General features: G+C 45.1%; 6 protein-coding genes and 1 non-coding gene across 7 annotated transcripts; 6 read left to right on the plus strand and 1 right to left on the minus strand.

Annotated features, from left to right (window-relative positions):
* The first annotated feature begins 251 nt into the window (after positions 1-251).
* Positions 252-333, plus strand: PUMCH_003350. Its single transcript has one exon. It is a non-coding gene; the product is annotated as a tRNA-Ser (tRNA).
* A 130-nt stretch (positions 334-463) lies between these two features.
* PUMCH_003351 (uncharacterized protein) lies at positions 464-2,152 on the plus strand (the record flags this gene model as incomplete). The annotated part of the gene is made up of 1 exon (XM_063022319.1): positions 464-2,152. The coding sequence occupies one exon, from the start codon at positions 464-466 to the stop codon at positions 2,150-2,152; it is 1,689 nt and encodes a 562-aa protein (XP_062878389.1).
* Positions 2,153-4,403: 2,251 nt separating this feature from the next.
* Positions 4,404-5,177, plus strand: PUMCH_003352 (uncharacterized protein; the record flags this gene model as incomplete). Its single annotated transcript, XM_063022320.1, has 1 exon — positions 4,404-5,177. One exon carries the CDS (start codon positions 4,404-4,406, stop codon positions 5,175-5,177), a length of 774 nt encoding a protein of 257 aa, XP_062878390.1.
* A 1,109-nt stretch (positions 5,178-6,286) lies between these two features.
* PUMCH_003353 (uncharacterized protein) lies at positions 6,287-7,432 on the plus strand (the record flags this gene model as incomplete). Its single annotated transcript, XM_063022321.1, has 1 exon — positions 6,287-7,432. One exon carries the CDS (start codon positions 6,287-6,289, stop codon positions 7,430-7,432), a length of 1,146 nt encoding a protein of 381 aa, XP_062878391.1.
* Positions 7,433-8,027: 595 nt separating this feature from the next.
* Positions 8,028-10,751, plus strand: PUMCH_003354 (uncharacterized protein; the record flags this gene model as incomplete). Its single annotated transcript, XM_063022322.1, has 1 exon — positions 8,028-10,751. One exon carries the CDS (start codon positions 8,028-8,030, stop codon positions 10,749-10,751), a length of 2,724 nt encoding a protein of 907 aa, XP_062878392.1.
* Positions 10,752-10,824: 73 nt separating this feature from the next.
* Positions 10,825-12,876, minus strand: PUMCH_003355 (uncharacterized protein; the record flags this gene model as incomplete). The annotated part of the gene is made up of 1 exon (XM_063022323.1): positions 10,825-12,876. One exon carries the CDS (start codon positions 12,874-12,876, stop codon positions 10,825-10,827), a length of 2,052 nt encoding a protein of 683 aa, XP_062878393.1.
* A 2,588-nt stretch (positions 12,877-15,464) lies between these two features.
* PUMCH_003356 (uncharacterized protein) lies at positions 15,465-15,818 on the plus strand (the record flags this gene model as incomplete). Its single annotated transcript, XM_063022324.1, has 1 exon — positions 15,465-15,818. One exon carries the CDS (start codon positions 15,465-15,467, stop codon positions 15,816-15,818), a length of 354 nt encoding a protein of 117 aa, XP_062878394.1.
* Between the last annotated feature and the right edge of the window lie 64 nt (positions 15,819-15,882).

Raw genomic sequence — 15,882 nt, forward strand, 5'->3', positions numbered from 1 at the left:
TCTTATTTGCAGTATTCTTCGAAGCTTGTTCAACTATTTATACTTAATTAGAAATAACATACCTTCCTTAATCAAGCAACAATGCAATAATTGGATCATAAGACTTTTTGAGCATTGTAGAAATAATCGGCTCTAAGAAGAAGGGGGAATTGACCATATGGCTTCGAGGAGTGAATCTCCTTTATAAGTCAAAGGTCGTCACATTTAAGATAGCTTTCATATTAATATACAATTCACGAAATCAACAAGAAGGCAACTTGTCCGAGTGGTTAAGGAGAAAGATTAGAAATCTTTTGGGCTTTGCCCGCGCAGGTTCGAGTCCTGCAGTTGTCGGTATCTTTTTAATTTTTTATTTGAACCATGGTCCTCTTCGCGCACTGCACACAAAGCGCATCCCCATCTCTCATATCTGAAATATTTAGGTAAGTGTTTGACTTTTTGATTTCCCATCGTCATATCAAGAATGCAACTTTCCAAATTGGCCGTCCACCCGGACGATGCTGACATCTTGCTCAAGGAAAGAAACACCTTGGACCCGGTCGTCATTGACAAATACAGAGCAGCAGGTAAAATTGCCCAAACCACTCTCAAATACATAATACAGCTCATCAACGACTCGTACCACTTACAGAAAACCGAGCAGCCATACACGGTCACCGAGCTCTGTCTTTTGGGTGACTCGATGTTGGCCAAATTGCTTGCTCAGAGTTACACCAAGAAGGACAAGGTCAGAGAGAAGGGTATTTCTCACCCAGTTTCCATTGATGTGAACGAGTACGTCAACAACGTTTCTCCAGAACTCTATTCCGATGATGTCAAGACATTTGCAGCTGGCGATGTTGTCACCATTTCGCTTGGTGCTCAGATCGATGGTTACACCGCATTGGCATCCCACACTATTGTGATCTATCCTCCAGGAGTGTTGATTGACAACGAGTTGAAGCCTGAGGGTCCTCTTTTAGGCAGCAAGGCTGATGCCATTGTTGCTTGTAGCATTGCCACTCGTGCCGTGATTGCCCTTTTGGGTCTCGCTGTGCACCCCGAGATGATTGCATGGATTCCCGAGTTGCAGAACCAGTCCAACATCATCACCGGTTCCATGATCCGTTCTGTTGTCGACGAAATTGCCCGCTCATTCCAGTGTGTGGTTGTTCCAGGTTCTAAAGTCAGAAGAGTCCGTCGTTTCTTGGCTGGTCAGGCCGAAGGTGTCGTGGCTGAGAGAGAGTTCAAGGGTGTTGTCTGGGACGAGAGCAACCAGGAAGAGGACCTTCTCAAGAAGGGTTCCGGATCTGATTTAATTGTGCATGATGGAAGACCAGCTTCCTCCACCGATGTTTCTTCGGCTGTTCCAACCGACGATTTCGTTGTCGAGGCTGGTGAGGTCTACAACGTCGATTTGACCTTCTGTGGTGTCTCTGAGTTTGAGGAGCAAGGTCTTATCACCTTGGAGCTTGCAGATGAGCCCGTCTCCACCGTCTTCATCCGTGACATTGCCATCACCCATGCATTGAGATTGAACTCTGCCAGAGACTTGATCAACTACGTTGACAGAAACTGTTCCGTGTACCCATTCAAATTGTCTCACACTTGTGAAGCCTTCCCTTTGAAGCCTGAGCAGGACAACCTTCCGGAACAAATCGCCGCCATTAAGAAGGAGCTCAACGCTCGTAAGATCGGTTTGCATGAATTGACCAACAGATACTTGGCCAGACCCAAGCCTGTTCAATTGGCCAAACACATTCCATTCTCCACGATATTGTCTGCCTCGAACCCTACCGGTAAGCACGGTGTTGATGCATCGAAGTTGACTTTGCCGGGCAAGGAGCTTCCTTTGCCAGCCTTGGGTGTCAGTGCTTTGAAGTTGAAGTCTCTTTTCAAGTTTGGTGCTGCTGCCACTGCCACAGCTAGAGAGAGTTCCACAGTGTTGTTGAACTCTGTCACCAAGGAGATCATCAAACTTACTGGAGGTGATGCTACCGCCAGACCATCTTGGGTGCATTCCAAATACCAGGTCAGTGACCAGGTTGCTGGTTTGTTGACTGCTTTGTCCAAGCTTGTTGATGAGACTGCGGAATTCAAGGTTTCAGAGGTTCAACCAATGAACTTGGATGCTGGTCAGATCTCGAGCGAGGAGAAGATGCAGCTTGATTAGGTATCGGCTGCAATTCGTGTGTATCAATAGGGTAATCAAAATAGACATTCTTAAATTGAGGAGTTTAATTAGAGGTTCTTGAATATGGATTGAAGAGTTGTGATTTCTTCAAGTTTTGAAGAACCCACGGAAGTAGACTCTGATGAAGAGAAGCCAAGGCAAGGTTTAATCTTGTTATATGATGCCAGAGCTCGAATTTTGCTGAAACCAACTACATCAATATCTCAAACCCTTGGTAATAAAAATTTTGAAAATCAGAATTTTCAGTGGTGTTGCTCATGGTATACAAATCGTCCTTTTGGCTAAAAATAACAAAACCATCCTAAAAAAGTATGAATTGTGTGATTTTAGAATTCATCTTACTGTAAATGTTCGATACTCCCGCTCATCGGTATTATTCTAGGCAACAGTATATCCCCTTGGCTCTAAGAATCAAAGGCCCACCCATGATGAACCCAATCCCGGGCAACAGAAAGGGTAATAGGAAAACAAGAGAAGCAACAGAGGCAATGAAAAGAAAAAAAACCGAACGAAAAAACGAACAAAGAAATAAATTAAAAAAAAAAATCAACACAAAAAGAATAAGACAACAACAGAAACAAAGGTTCCCTGTCTCTCTTAACGCAAAGACCCTCGACAATCTCTACGATCTTTGAGAAATGAGGAACCTGTAAGCGACAGGGGTCACGTGCGAAGGTTGGGGCGGCTAAACCGTCATTACCAAACAACCAAACAACAACAAAAACCCGCAGCCAATCAAAATTTTCACGAGGTCCCAAACTCCTCCCAAACAAACCACCAAAAATTACCAAAAGCAAAATTACCGACTTAACATGCACCGCCCTCCGCACCTAATCGGCTTCTCCCTCCAAATTCACTCACTGTTATTCCTCTGACCGGGTTGTGGGTGCGCTTAGGCGGGACGGTCCTGCAGGCAGCGGGGAGCCAGCCCGCTCTCCAACGCTCCGCAAGGTTTTTACAACTCAACCTCTTCATTCGTCCTATCTAAACCCGAATTATCCCCCAACAGTATGTATCTTGCCAATTGGCATTGCAGTGTCTTTTGAGATGTCTCATGTGAAACGTAGTGTTTTTTGAAATTCCGGTCTGGGGACCCTTGTGATTAGCCGTGGGCTTGCCGGTTTTGTTTACTTATATGCTTGACAAGAATCGTCCTTTGAGGTGTGAGATTCTTGAATTTGCTCGTGTTGGGACATTTTTGCGAGCGTAAGGATTCAGGCTTGTCAAAATTGTCCGGTTACATCTGGTTTGTGCCTGTTTTTTGGTGGCATAGACTGAAACAATTGTGGGGGAATGTAGAAGTCAAGAAAGAGAGGTGGTTAGAGAGAAGAAGAGGTGCCAATCTGATTGTTTGGCGAGTATTTGGTGACTCCCAAGGCACCGTGCCATTTCCAGGACGTTGAGCAGTAGAATTGGGTTGTGTTGGATGGTGTTATGGTCTCTTTTGCTGTTGTTTCTCCTTTCGCGTGGAGTCACACAGCAACTTGGATCATGACCTTGAAAAACATCGCCTGTCCCGGGAAATTGTGTTCTGTGTGAGCTGAACTATGCAATTAGGGTTTTGATTTGAGTGAGAAAGTTTTTGGATGGTTTGGTTCTGTCTGCTGGACAAATGAAGCTTGGGTTTCAGATGGCTCAGCTGCAGAACGGTTCTCGAACCAAGATCCAGGTGATTTAAAATTGATACGATTAAGCGTCTGGGCAAGAAAGCTTATCCAGCTCGAAATCCATACCTCCAATCAGATGCTCTTGTTTTGTTGTTGTGCCAATTCAACTCACAACTCGAACACAACAGGGAATTTGGAAGCATATATCAATGTGCATTCCTTTTATCACTGGCATAGAACAAAACAATGGGATCTGTTTTGATTTAAAGTCGAATCAATTGCGATCTAATTTTTCGATTGTCTATTGTCTTTTGACTCCTTCACACCAGTTTTTTTCCTCCGATACCACCAAATATCGTCTTATTCACACCGAAAAACAAAAGCACAAAACCCAAAGCAACCTCAATATTTCACGCTTCCTCTCTTTAATTCTTTGCTCTCCCTCACAATTGTCGACGGGTCAAAATGGTATGTCACACACCCGTGCATCCCGCCCTCGCGCCACTAGGACACGACCCCCCTCTTTTGAGCTTGTCGACGTTTTTTTACAGAAACTCACTTAATTGTTGAACTCAATTGCGTCTCTAAACCCCACCCCCTTCTGTTACTAACAATTTTCAGCAATGCCTGCCTCCCGTGAAGACTCCGTTTACCTTGCCAAATTGGCTGAACAAGCCGAGCGTTATGAGGAGATGGTTGAAAACATGAAAGCCGTTGCTTCCTCCGGCCAAGAGTTGTCTGTTGAAGAGCGCAACTTGTTGTCTGTCGCTTACAAGAATGTCATCGGTGCCCGCCGTGCGTCCTGGAGAATTGTCTCCTCTATCGAGCAAAAGGAGGAGGTCAAGGGTAACGAGCAACAAGTTTCCTTGATCAGAGAGTACCGTGCTAAGATCGAGGCCGAGTTGACCAAGATCTGTGAGGACATCTTGTCTGTCTTGACCGACCACTTGATCACATCCGCCCAGACTGGCGAGTCCAAGGTCTTCTACTACAAGATGAAGGGTGACTACCACCGTTACTTGGCCGAGTTTGCCATCTCCGAGAAGAGAAAGGAGGCTGCTGACTTGTCCTTGGAGGCTTACAAGGCTGCTTCTGATGTTGCCGTCACTGAGTTGCCACCAACCCACCCTATTAGATTGGGTTTGGCCTTGAACTTCTCCGTTTTCTACTACGAGATCTTGAACTCCCCAGACAGAGCCTGCCACTTGGCCAAGCAAGCCTTCGACGATGCTGTTGCTGACTTGGAGACCTTGTCCGAGGACTCTTACAAGGATTCCACTTTGATCATGCAATTGTTGAGAGATAACTTGACTTTGTGGACTGACTTGTCTGAGGCTCCAGCTCAGCCAGAGGAGCCAGAGGCACAATCTGCCGAGGGCAAGCCCAAGGAAGAGTAGATTGCGCAACGAAATGCTTAGCACTTAAATTATGATGTGACCACAATCAGTGGCATCCTGCTGACATCCTTTCCGTTGTCTTGTGTTCATTTCTACCCAATCCTTTGTATATCGTGTAACGTCTGTAGTCACTCTTTGTCGTGTTCCTTCTTCGGCCCAAAGGTTATGAAGGGTCTATAGTGCGGCTCGTCCTAGAGGTAAGAGTGACTTGAATTTGAAAAATATTAACATAAATTCCACGAGGCCTTTTCAGCGAGGCATCGTTTTTGTAGTGTAATGAGTTGGTCGATTTATGTTGTTTACCCTCTATTGATCTGTTTGGTTGTTTGCACAGCTGCTTGTATCGATAGACTGTTTCTTTTATGGCACTTTCGAACGTCTTTTTCAAGACAAACAGAATGTCTGTTCTATTGGTTAAGTTGAGTCTCAAACAACTTGGTTCTTTAGGCTTATTTAAGTGAGACGAACCCTCAAGTTGATGGATTCAATTGCCTAGACTTTCTCAAGTCGCTTGCAAGATAAACGCATTCCCAACGTGTATGCTTTCAATAGCATCTGTATGAGGTATTTGACTACTCAAAGACTGATCGAGGATATGTCAGATATCAAGTAATGCAATGTTTTTGGATATTCGAAACTCTCAAAATTGTTCTTTGTTCAATTGAATAGAACGCCTAGTCCCAGAGAATTTGATGTAAACGCAGAGACAAGCTTTAGTGAAGACAAACTCTTTTATCAAAACAATCATTTTTTTCTATAATCTAGAAGTATATCCTTTCTTTGCCGGATGTTCATCTCATCTCCAATGGACACCTGTGTCCCCCTCCCCATCATACCCTGTCTATCTTTAGCTACAAATACATACATGAGACCTCACAAAGAGCCAGATAAAGACGCACTAAACAAAACAGAAAATAAACAAAAGTTAGCAAACATAGAAAACCCAATAATTGCCCTATATAAAATCATCTTTCGCCAATCAACTCCTCCGAATACCCACCCGCTCTACATTCCTATCCTGCGGGATCAACTCCAAATACGCGGGTCTCTCAACCTACACCTAACACCCACCTCTCTACTACATAACACCCTCCATAAACATTCACAACATGCCCGAGGCGGTCGGTATCTCCAACTTACCCAATCAGCGGTTCAAGATCGTGTCGCAAAGCGGTGCCACCTTCACCTTAATGGTGGCCGGAGAGTCGGGACTAGGCAAAACAACCTTTGTCAACACTCTTTTTCAATCTACATTGAAGCAGCACGATGACCCCAGCGAAAGACACAACAAGTTCACCTCCACGCATCAGACCGTGGGCGTGTCTATTGTGCGTGCCTTGTTGGAGGAGAAAAACTTTAAGATTCGCTTGAATCTCATAGACACCCCTGGTTTTGGTAACAACGTCGACAACGCAGACCTGTGGACGCCTATTATTGATTTCATTGATGACCAGCATGAACTGTACATGCGCCAGGAGAAACAGCCGCTCAGAAGCGAGCGTAAAGACTTGCGTGTGCATGCTTGTTTGTACTTCATCCGTCCAACTGGTCACTCTTTGAAACCTTTGGACATTGAGATCATGAAGAAGTTGTCGACGCGTGTTAACTTGGTGCCTGTCATTGCCAAGGCTGACACATTGGCACCTGCCGAGTTGGAGGCTTTCAAGGCCCGTATTCGGGAGGTGATCGAGGCTCAGGATATTAACATCTACACTCCTCCTTTGGATATCGAGGATCCTGCTTCTGCCGAGCACTCGAAGCAATTGATCGAGGCCATGCCTTTTGCCATCATTGGCTCCGAGAGTGACGTTGAGGTCTCTCCTGGCAACTTTGTCCGTGGTAGAAAGTACCCATGGGGTGTTGTTGAGGTCGAGAACGAACACCACTGTGACTTCAAGAAATTGCGCTCGCTTTTATTGCGCACAAACATGTTGGACTTGATTTTACTGACCAACGAGATTCACTTTGAGACCTTCCGTTCTGTGAAGTTGGGTCTGTCTTCTGAGTCTGGAACCGCCGAAGAGTCCAGCGTCAAGAAGCCCCGCAGATTGCACAACCCTAAGTTTAAGGAGGAAGAAGATGACTTGAAGAAGTTCTTCACGGAGCAGGTCAAGGCGGAGGAGCAGCGCTTCAGACAATGGGAGACCAACATCGTCAACGAGAGAAACCGTTTGAACCAGGACTTGGAAGACATGCAGGCTAAATTGAAGCTGTTGGAGGAGCAAGTGAAGAAGTTACAGGTGGCCCGCAAGTAGGCGGTGATGCAAAGATGTGCCGTAAGATTATACCATTAGATTCGAGCAAGACAAAATAAAAAATTATTTATGAGAGTGGACTTATTTGATAGACGCGAATGCGTTCTGAAACAATCATATTATGATTAATCTTGCCGTTCAAATTGGATTTTGTGCAATCGATGTTTGTTTGTTGCAAGAGGCGAGTAGCCAGACACCTAACAAGTAAGAAGTTCATGGAGTACTTCAACATTTAAACCAACAAAGTAAGAGATTTTCCAAATAATTTTCTAAATGCTCAATGCTGAATCCCGATTATAATGTATCTTACATCTCAAAAGTTGCCTTTTTCAGTCAGAGAAACCAAGATTTAGACCCACATCTTCAACGATGTACATCGAATACTTCAATTATAAAATCCAATGATAGTTTTGCCAATTATATTGAAATCTCAAGTCATCTACTAATATCTTTAAAATTAAATCCCAATAGCCATACCCTTTGATGCCGTGCACTGTATATCACCGGTCTCCCTATGCATGGCTACCCCAGATCTTACTACAATACACAATCTACGAAATTCTAGATCCCTTTTAGGATCCTCCAACACGCCGACATGGAGATCAGTGTCGGCCAATCGGAAGGCGGCCACAAGCGGTACCAGCGCACGTACCTAGCCTGTAGAAACTGTAGACAAAGAAAGGTCAGATGTGATCTAGGTGATCCACTGAAACCACTCCTGGTTTGTGCGCGCTGTCGAAGAGAAAGGAGGGCGTGTGTGTTCGAGGCGAAGAAGAGGAGAAGCGTGGACTCACTTGTGGTGGCCAACAATGAGGAACCTGGCGCGACTGAAGATATGCTCGGGAATCTGAATTATTCCACTGGAGGCGTGGAAAGTGCGAAGTCCCCGAAACATTTCTCCACGATGAATGGCGCCCTTGCATTTTTAGCCAATGCGGCCGGAAGGATGGCTGCTGATGAGAAAAAGGATGAAGTTGTAGATATGAACCAGGCACCTAGTGTTGGCCACTCCGATACATCGCATAGCCTGACTCCCGCTGAAACCCCGCGTAATGAAGATAAGATTCCTCTCACGATGCTCTCGCTGGTTCCGCCATATATGAATAATGGCGGCGATCCCTATTCCTCGTCGCCCTCAGTGCGGGCACGGTCTCGGAACAGTCTCTTCGGGGAAAAGAAGCCGCGGAATGATAAGAACGGGCTCTTTCGCAATAATCCAGCGGATCCACTTCGGCCGGATCATGTGGCTAGAAGTTATTCATTGCCAGTAGGTCTGAATAATTATCAATATGCGAACTTCGCAAGTACTCCCCCGCTGCTGAAACAAGAATCAATACCTGGCGATCAATTCCCGGTTCCGGTTTCTAGCTCACTGCACTTCGTCGCTGCGGATAGGAATCAGGCTGAAGGATATCCAAGAACAAACTTGCGGGCAAATCTTTCCGACGCTCAGATCAACAAAGCTGCCTCGTTGGAGGATATCGAATACATTGGTGAGCTCGGCATTCTCACGGCATCTGAGGCTGATTACTTCATCAGAATGTACTTTTCTACTCTACATCCATTCTTTCCTCATATCCCCAAGTTTTTGCATCTGCCAAAAGTCTTGAGCGGGTATCCATTGCTTCTTTGTGCAATTCTTACAATATCTGCTCGATACCACCCACTAGAAAGCTCGTCTGCTGATGGAACTCGCCGCAATATCGAAATTCACGATCGCCTTTGGCTACAAGTTCAGGGCATGATCTCTAGGACTGTATGGGCCGAGGCTAGTACACGCTCCATTGGAACCGTTTTTGCATTTTTGCTTCTTACGGAATGGAACCCGCGTGCAATTCATTGGCGTTCCTCGGACTATGCAAATAAGGCAGAGGATATGACGGATACAAGAGACTCCGACTCGATTGCAACTGACTTCCCCATGAACTCTGGGCCCGAGCCTGCTGGTTTGGGTGCGATGCGACGCTCATATCGTATGGCTTGGATGTTGATTGGCTCAGCGGTAAGATTGGCCCAAGACATGGCGTTCATGGAAATCAGTTCATGTACCTTCCTCGCGACCCACATCGCGGAGATTAATTCTGTAATGAATATGAAGAGGCGAAGCATGTTGAGTCATTCTCTAGCCGAGGTCGATATGCTCACGTACAACATATCAGAGGCCGAGATGGAGCTGCAAGAGGAAAAGGAGTACAACGTGAACAATAAATACAGAAACCAAACAAAGGGCCTTGAATATCAGCCCTTGCCATTCACAGAAGTTCAAAGAGCTCAAATTGAGCTTTTGCAGATTATCTCTTTGGGACACGAGTCTTTGTACGGCTATAAAGCACAATTAGGCTGTTTGAGCCAAAGACAGAATCTTGCAATTCTCAATATAATGAACCCAATGATCAAAAATTGGGGTGTAAAATACCGCAATCTCCTTATACCAACAAGGTCAAAGAACATCCATGAGTTACAAAATAACGAGGTCAAGAATCTAAGTGGACCTGCCCTTGAAAAAGTGCATCAACTTGTATGGAATGAATCTTTCATATTTGATTTCAACTACACGAAGTTGTACATATTTTCCTTGGCCTTAAGTCCCTCGCCCGAGTCAAATGGCGACCTGAAGGAGGGAAAGATTGCACTTAAACTTGACGAAATTTCTAAGAGCGCAAAGTATATTGAACTGGCTTTCAATTCTGCAAACGAAATTTTACAAGTGGCACATAGAGTTCATAAGCTTCAAATGTTAAAGTACATGCCTGTGCGGTGGGTCACGAAAGTTGTGAGGGCTGTTGCCTTTATCGTGAAATGTTACTTAACAATTACGGCACATAAATCAGCAGAAGCGATGGATAGAGCTCCTTCTAGCTCAGAGGATTTTGACTCAACTGTTCTTTCATTATCCCTCATCTCTGTCGATCAAATCGTTAAGAGCATATACGATGCAGCAGTCACTTTGCGAGATTGTTCTCCAGACGAATTGCATCTATGCTCAAGCTACTCCAAAATTTTATTCTATTTATATTCTGAGATGAAACAATCCAATTCACGTTCCGTGAACGAATTGAACCCGATTTCATCAGACCCACAGCAATCCTACCCTCAACAAAGCCTGGCACTGAACGATGTAAAAACAGAAAGTGAGATAAACGAGCCCAAAGAGGTTCGGATATCTCCCCCCGACAACATCACGGAAATGGGTTTCGTTCCTGAAAATGACCTCATGGATTGGTTCATTAACAACAGAGATATGGGTGGATTGGACTTTGTTGGTCCTTGGACTGAATTAATTGAGCAGCAACTCGAGAGCGGCAATTTCGAGTTTTAGTTCAAGTGAGTAAACACCATTCATTAATTAATTAAATACTCAAATTTATAAGTTTTGACCTCACTTAGAGAGCTTAGTCTCGAATGAGGGCGTTAATGCTACAATCATTTACACTGCGGACCTCTCCTGTCTTCCGCACTGTGCTTAGGGACTTGTTGATACCGGAAACCGGTATTGGTAGTCCACTGTAATTAGACCATTTCTGGATACTCTTGGACATCGACCACAATGTGCTTTGAGATTGGGGACTAAAAGCGTCAAAACCAAAGTGTTCGTAGAGCAGATTTGACGGCTGCAGGTTGAAGAATTGGAGAAACTCTGCCGAATACAAATTTTCATCACAGAATGGATTGTAAAATTCATTAGCGAGAGTTGACGGATCTTTACGCACGTAGTCATGAATGCTGGCGTTCAAATTGAGTTGGAGTTTAGCCTCAGGTATTTGCCCGATAAAAATGCTAATAGCTTCTATTCTCTCCAAATAACGCTTTGCGCTAATGTTCTTGTGTTCGGCCATGTATTTTAGTAGGGCCACAATACGGTTATGCTCTTTGTATGGGAAACCAGCTATCAGAACCAAAACCAAAAGAGTGAAAGCAGAGAAGAGGTGCTGACTGTCCCAAAAGCCGAACACAAACAATTTCCCATGTTCAAATAGTTTCCAAAACATGTTGACAGACGTGTAAGCAGCTCTTATACCCTTGACAATGGCGCCGAAGACTTCTTGATTGTTCTCGACAAGGCTTGCCGAGTTCGGATTGAACACAACCGATAATAATGGCTCAACCACTAAAATAATGAGTTGATTGAATCGCGAAAAAATGTTTGCTAAGTTGCGATTTGGTTCTGATACGATACTTCTATCCTTGCACTGGTTCAAGAATGAAAGCTCAAAACCAACGGATATCTCATTGAGCGAGGAAATAATGGTATCGACAAGTCTGTCTTGGTTGAACTTGTCAGTGTTGATGTAATTGACCGAGAAAGTCCTCAAGGATGGCCCATAAATAAGTTTGTTAAACTTGGCTACGTATTTTATGAGTTGAACATTTGACTCGAGAGAATCATTGTCAAAGTGGTCATGAAGGTCATAAGGCATTTCGCTAGGGAGAGCGACGTCAGTGTCAGTAAACTCGATGTGTGCGGGCATGTTCATTCGAGCAGCCCATATAACATCAATGTAAAAAATGGTCCACCATAATCGTTTCTTTTTTTCTCCTGAGGTGAGGAACTGGCGCCTATCGGCTTCGTTCAGAAATGAAGGAACCTCGATTTGTCTATGGTATCCATTAACGACGGCAGACAGGACAGCAATTCCGAAATAATTGTAAGTGGTGTTGTATCGATTCAAATTGCAACAAATAAGACCCAACAAAATGCAGCTTTGGATGTATGTGAAAGAGATTTGATCGAAGTCAAACTGGAAAAGTCGCGAAGCCAAAACAAAGTATTTTTGGCCCGGGACCGATGCTATGCCTTCCTCAGTTGGAGAGCTTTCCGTGTTTTGAAGTTGTTGACCTAGGCCGAGAAGGGAGAAGAAGTAGCACAAGATCGATGGAGTTGGAGCTTCTGAGACGGTATGCTGAATTTGATCAGAGTTATTGAACTCCGAAAAGTATGAGTATATGTTTTGAATGCAAGTTTCCAAATCATTATAGTCCACTATGTACATATCTGCGGAGTATGTTTTTGTGACCACGCTGATCAATTCCCAAGCTACAGAAGAAGGGGGAAGACTGTCGAAGCACCAAGAGAGTAGCAGACTAAAAACAGGATCATCACCATGAGGTGCTCGTGAGGCCGAAATGGCGACGGAGCTCCGATCACTCTTGTCGGTGGGAGCCTCGTCGAGAGTCAGTTGTCGGGAACTTGCTGGTAATGAAACAGTAACACCAACTTGCTTTTCTAGCAGTTGGATTTGTTCGTAGAGCTCGTTGAGGTCGGACTCCATTATGACGATTTTTCGATCCCGAGGCGGGTATATGCATTGGTCTTCTTTCTTCACTAACTTACAATTGGAGCAAGCTGGCTTCTCACCCAGACATCTAATTTTGCTGATTTTACAGCGAGTGCAAGCGTAGTGGGTTCTCCCGGAGACCTTGATTAGATTTGGTCTTCGTGTCATGCTAAAGGGTGGGGATTAAGCAGATGCAAAGTTGTGTTGAAAATAAGAAAGGCTAATAACAGAAGTCAATTCTGCTTCCAATGGATGAAGAATTCAACTCCGTGAAGAACCACAGCAAAACCGATAGCCTTTTGAGTTTTGCAATTCTTGCAGTTTTGGTGAGTGGACGTTACGGACGGAAAGATCTTGATGCTATTATTAAGGCACAGCTAGGTCCAAATGCAAGGCAGTGTCAGTGGAAGAAGAGATGGAAGTAAGAAAAAGCACTTGTTCCGCGCCGATGACAGAAGCGAAGACGAAATGAGTGCATGTGCTCGGGCAAGGCTGATACCACAAAAGGCTTGGACAGGCAAGAAAGTTCGGAAAAATTCGCTAATGACGATGGCAGGAGCTTGTTGTACTTTTAAGTGAGCAGAGGGCCGTACGGCGCTTAAAAAGTAGTATGCACGATGGTTATGAGGGCGCGTTGCATGCACAAGAAGGCATCGAAGTTGGACGGATACGGTTTTTAGATTGAACATACAGTTCTGCGATGCGTCCATTTTCTGGGATGCAATATTGACACAGGGCCCTCAGCATGGAGCAGATGATTAGGAGGACCAACGGAAAAACAACAGGGAACGTATCGCGGCATCGGCGGGAAGGATAAGATCCCCGTCGACCCAAAAATAAAATAACAACGGAGTGCACAAGGTTCCCCCACTGAAAGACAATAAGCGTAAGATTACTCAATTCATCGTACATCAGACGTTTCCATTCGTTATAGCCTTATCTTGGTAAAAATGAGAAATGTTCTGTGTCCACGACCCGTACATTGCTGTGACGCCATGTAACGTTATGTCACATCTGGGCAATGCATGCGAACAGCACCGGAATTGGCAATTATGTCGGCGCTGGGAAGGTCACTCCGAGACACAGCAAGAAATAAAGGAACAAGCGAAAAACGTTGGAGGTTCCTACTTCTCCGATGGGTTCGTCTGCAGGTGTCACACCTCTTGGAAGTGTTCTCGATCGAGATTTTCCTGGCCATGTCGTGTGTACCACTGACAGGATGATCATGGGATGGATGGTCCAATACGCGCATGGGAGACAGGCATTCAAACTGCAACTGAATTGTTCTCCAAGAAAGCCGCATTTGGGCCGGATGCAATCCCACATTCCACAAATATCTGATGGTGACAATATATCTCCTTCAAATGTTTGCTGTTGGCACAACCAGTGCACACACACAAACTGACTTTCTCTCAATTTCTCACCCACTATGACACTCACTAACACGCACTAGAGTGTCGCAGTTCATCGGTCCAGAAAGCAGTCTAGAGATGGTCCTGGCTACGTTTCGTAACCTGCTTGGCGCCACAGTCGCAACGGGCAAAGCAAATGGGCTTAAAGGCAAAGTGGGCAATAGCTCCGAACAACGGATGGGAGATGGCAAGAAAAACCCTTGGCCAAAACAACTCCGGTCCATCAAAAACCAGATTGTTCCTGTGTCTGTCCCCTTCTGCACCTGCTGAAAATTTGCACCCACTGATCGACTACGATTGACTGGCTGAGGTTCTCTCTGCTGTGCGGCCGCTACTTTACATGCACGTAATCTGGACTAAAGTCCCCAATACCTAAGACACCCCCACTGCCAATTTCCCAGCACCGCTCCCCTCGCTGGCACCAATCGACGCACCGGTCGGCGCTGGCCAGCTCTCCTCCGATAGCGTCCAATTTCCCGTTTGCAGTGGCTGCAGATGAGGGGGAACAGTTCAAATCAGCCATAGAAGAAAAACGTGCGTATGCACCGGTGACGGCATCGGGTTAGTAGATTTACTGCACGCGCCGCACTTCGCACTCGCAATTTTGGTCGTGGTGTTGGTGTGTGGGCCCAAACTGCGCCAGGGCTGCCTCTGAGGGCTAGTGGCTATCTGCGGCGTTGAGGATCTTGGGCAGCATCTGGATAGAACTGTAATTTGGGAGAAAGATAGTTCTTGGAGCTAATGATTTGTGGGCCGCCAAAAGTCATTTTTTCTTTCTTTCTTTTTACGCGTTGGTGTTCATTTTCTTGTGTGTAGATTGTGATGTCATCGGTGTCATTGTAATCTGAGACAGTGGCGGGGCTTCATTTGTGGCCTAAGCCCACTTGTGCGTCCAGGCGATCACTGGGGTCTAGGGGTGTGTGTGATGGGTGCAAAAGGATTCGAGGCTTCTGGAAGTGGGAGCTGGAGATCGCAGGAATGCATTTGTTCGGGTTTGTGAGGATTTTCTCCGTTTTTTCCACCTTTTTTTTTTTACTCCATTGTTAAAATTTAATATCTTGTCTGTAGTTGAATATTTTGTCTTCTGGGTTTTCGGTGGGGTTTTATTGAACTTGAGTGGTATATTTGCAGTCAACCCCAGTCTATGTGCGCGACAGAGTTCTTGATACCACCCACTAGTGCGACTATCATTGGAATCACTGGGGTCACTGGTGTAACTGGTTAAACTGGTGTAATTAGTATCTTTGAGTGCACTCTTATTGTAAGAACACTGAATCAGGTCGGCAATTGGCTATGGCCTATTAGTATTTCATACCACGGAATTGTAAGAATATAATCTGAAATATGAGCATAGCTCAACAGACCCTCACGAATCTTGTTCACTACAATCTATGGACTGACGTGACGGTTCACGATGTACAAGAATCGGCCGAATCTACTCCATATCGGTTTGCACTCTTGTCGGGTCTACCTCCCTCGAAACTAGATCAGTCGGACAAAGAGGGCCTCAGAGAATGGGTCATCGCAAGACTGTTGGAAGACAGACACAGCAGCATGAGCGAAATCGAACAGTTCTTTCGGGCAATTGAGAGTCTCGCCCCAAGACCTAAAAGAGTTACTCTCGCATTGGTTAACGATGATGCGACCGTGACTTATTACTTTGTGCACGATGGTGCTATCAAACCAAGACAAAACTGATATGCTCTGTGCTCGATCTGGCTAATACTTGATATTTGCTGTTTTTTTGGTAATGGATGGGATA

Source organism: Australozyma saopauloensis, chromosome 4, assembly GCF_035610405.1.
Source record: "Australozyma saopauloensis chromosome 4, complete sequence".
NCBI classification, from domain to species: Eukaryota; Fungi; Ascomycota; class Pichiomycetes; order Serinales; family Metschnikowiaceae; genus Australozyma; species Australozyma saopauloensis.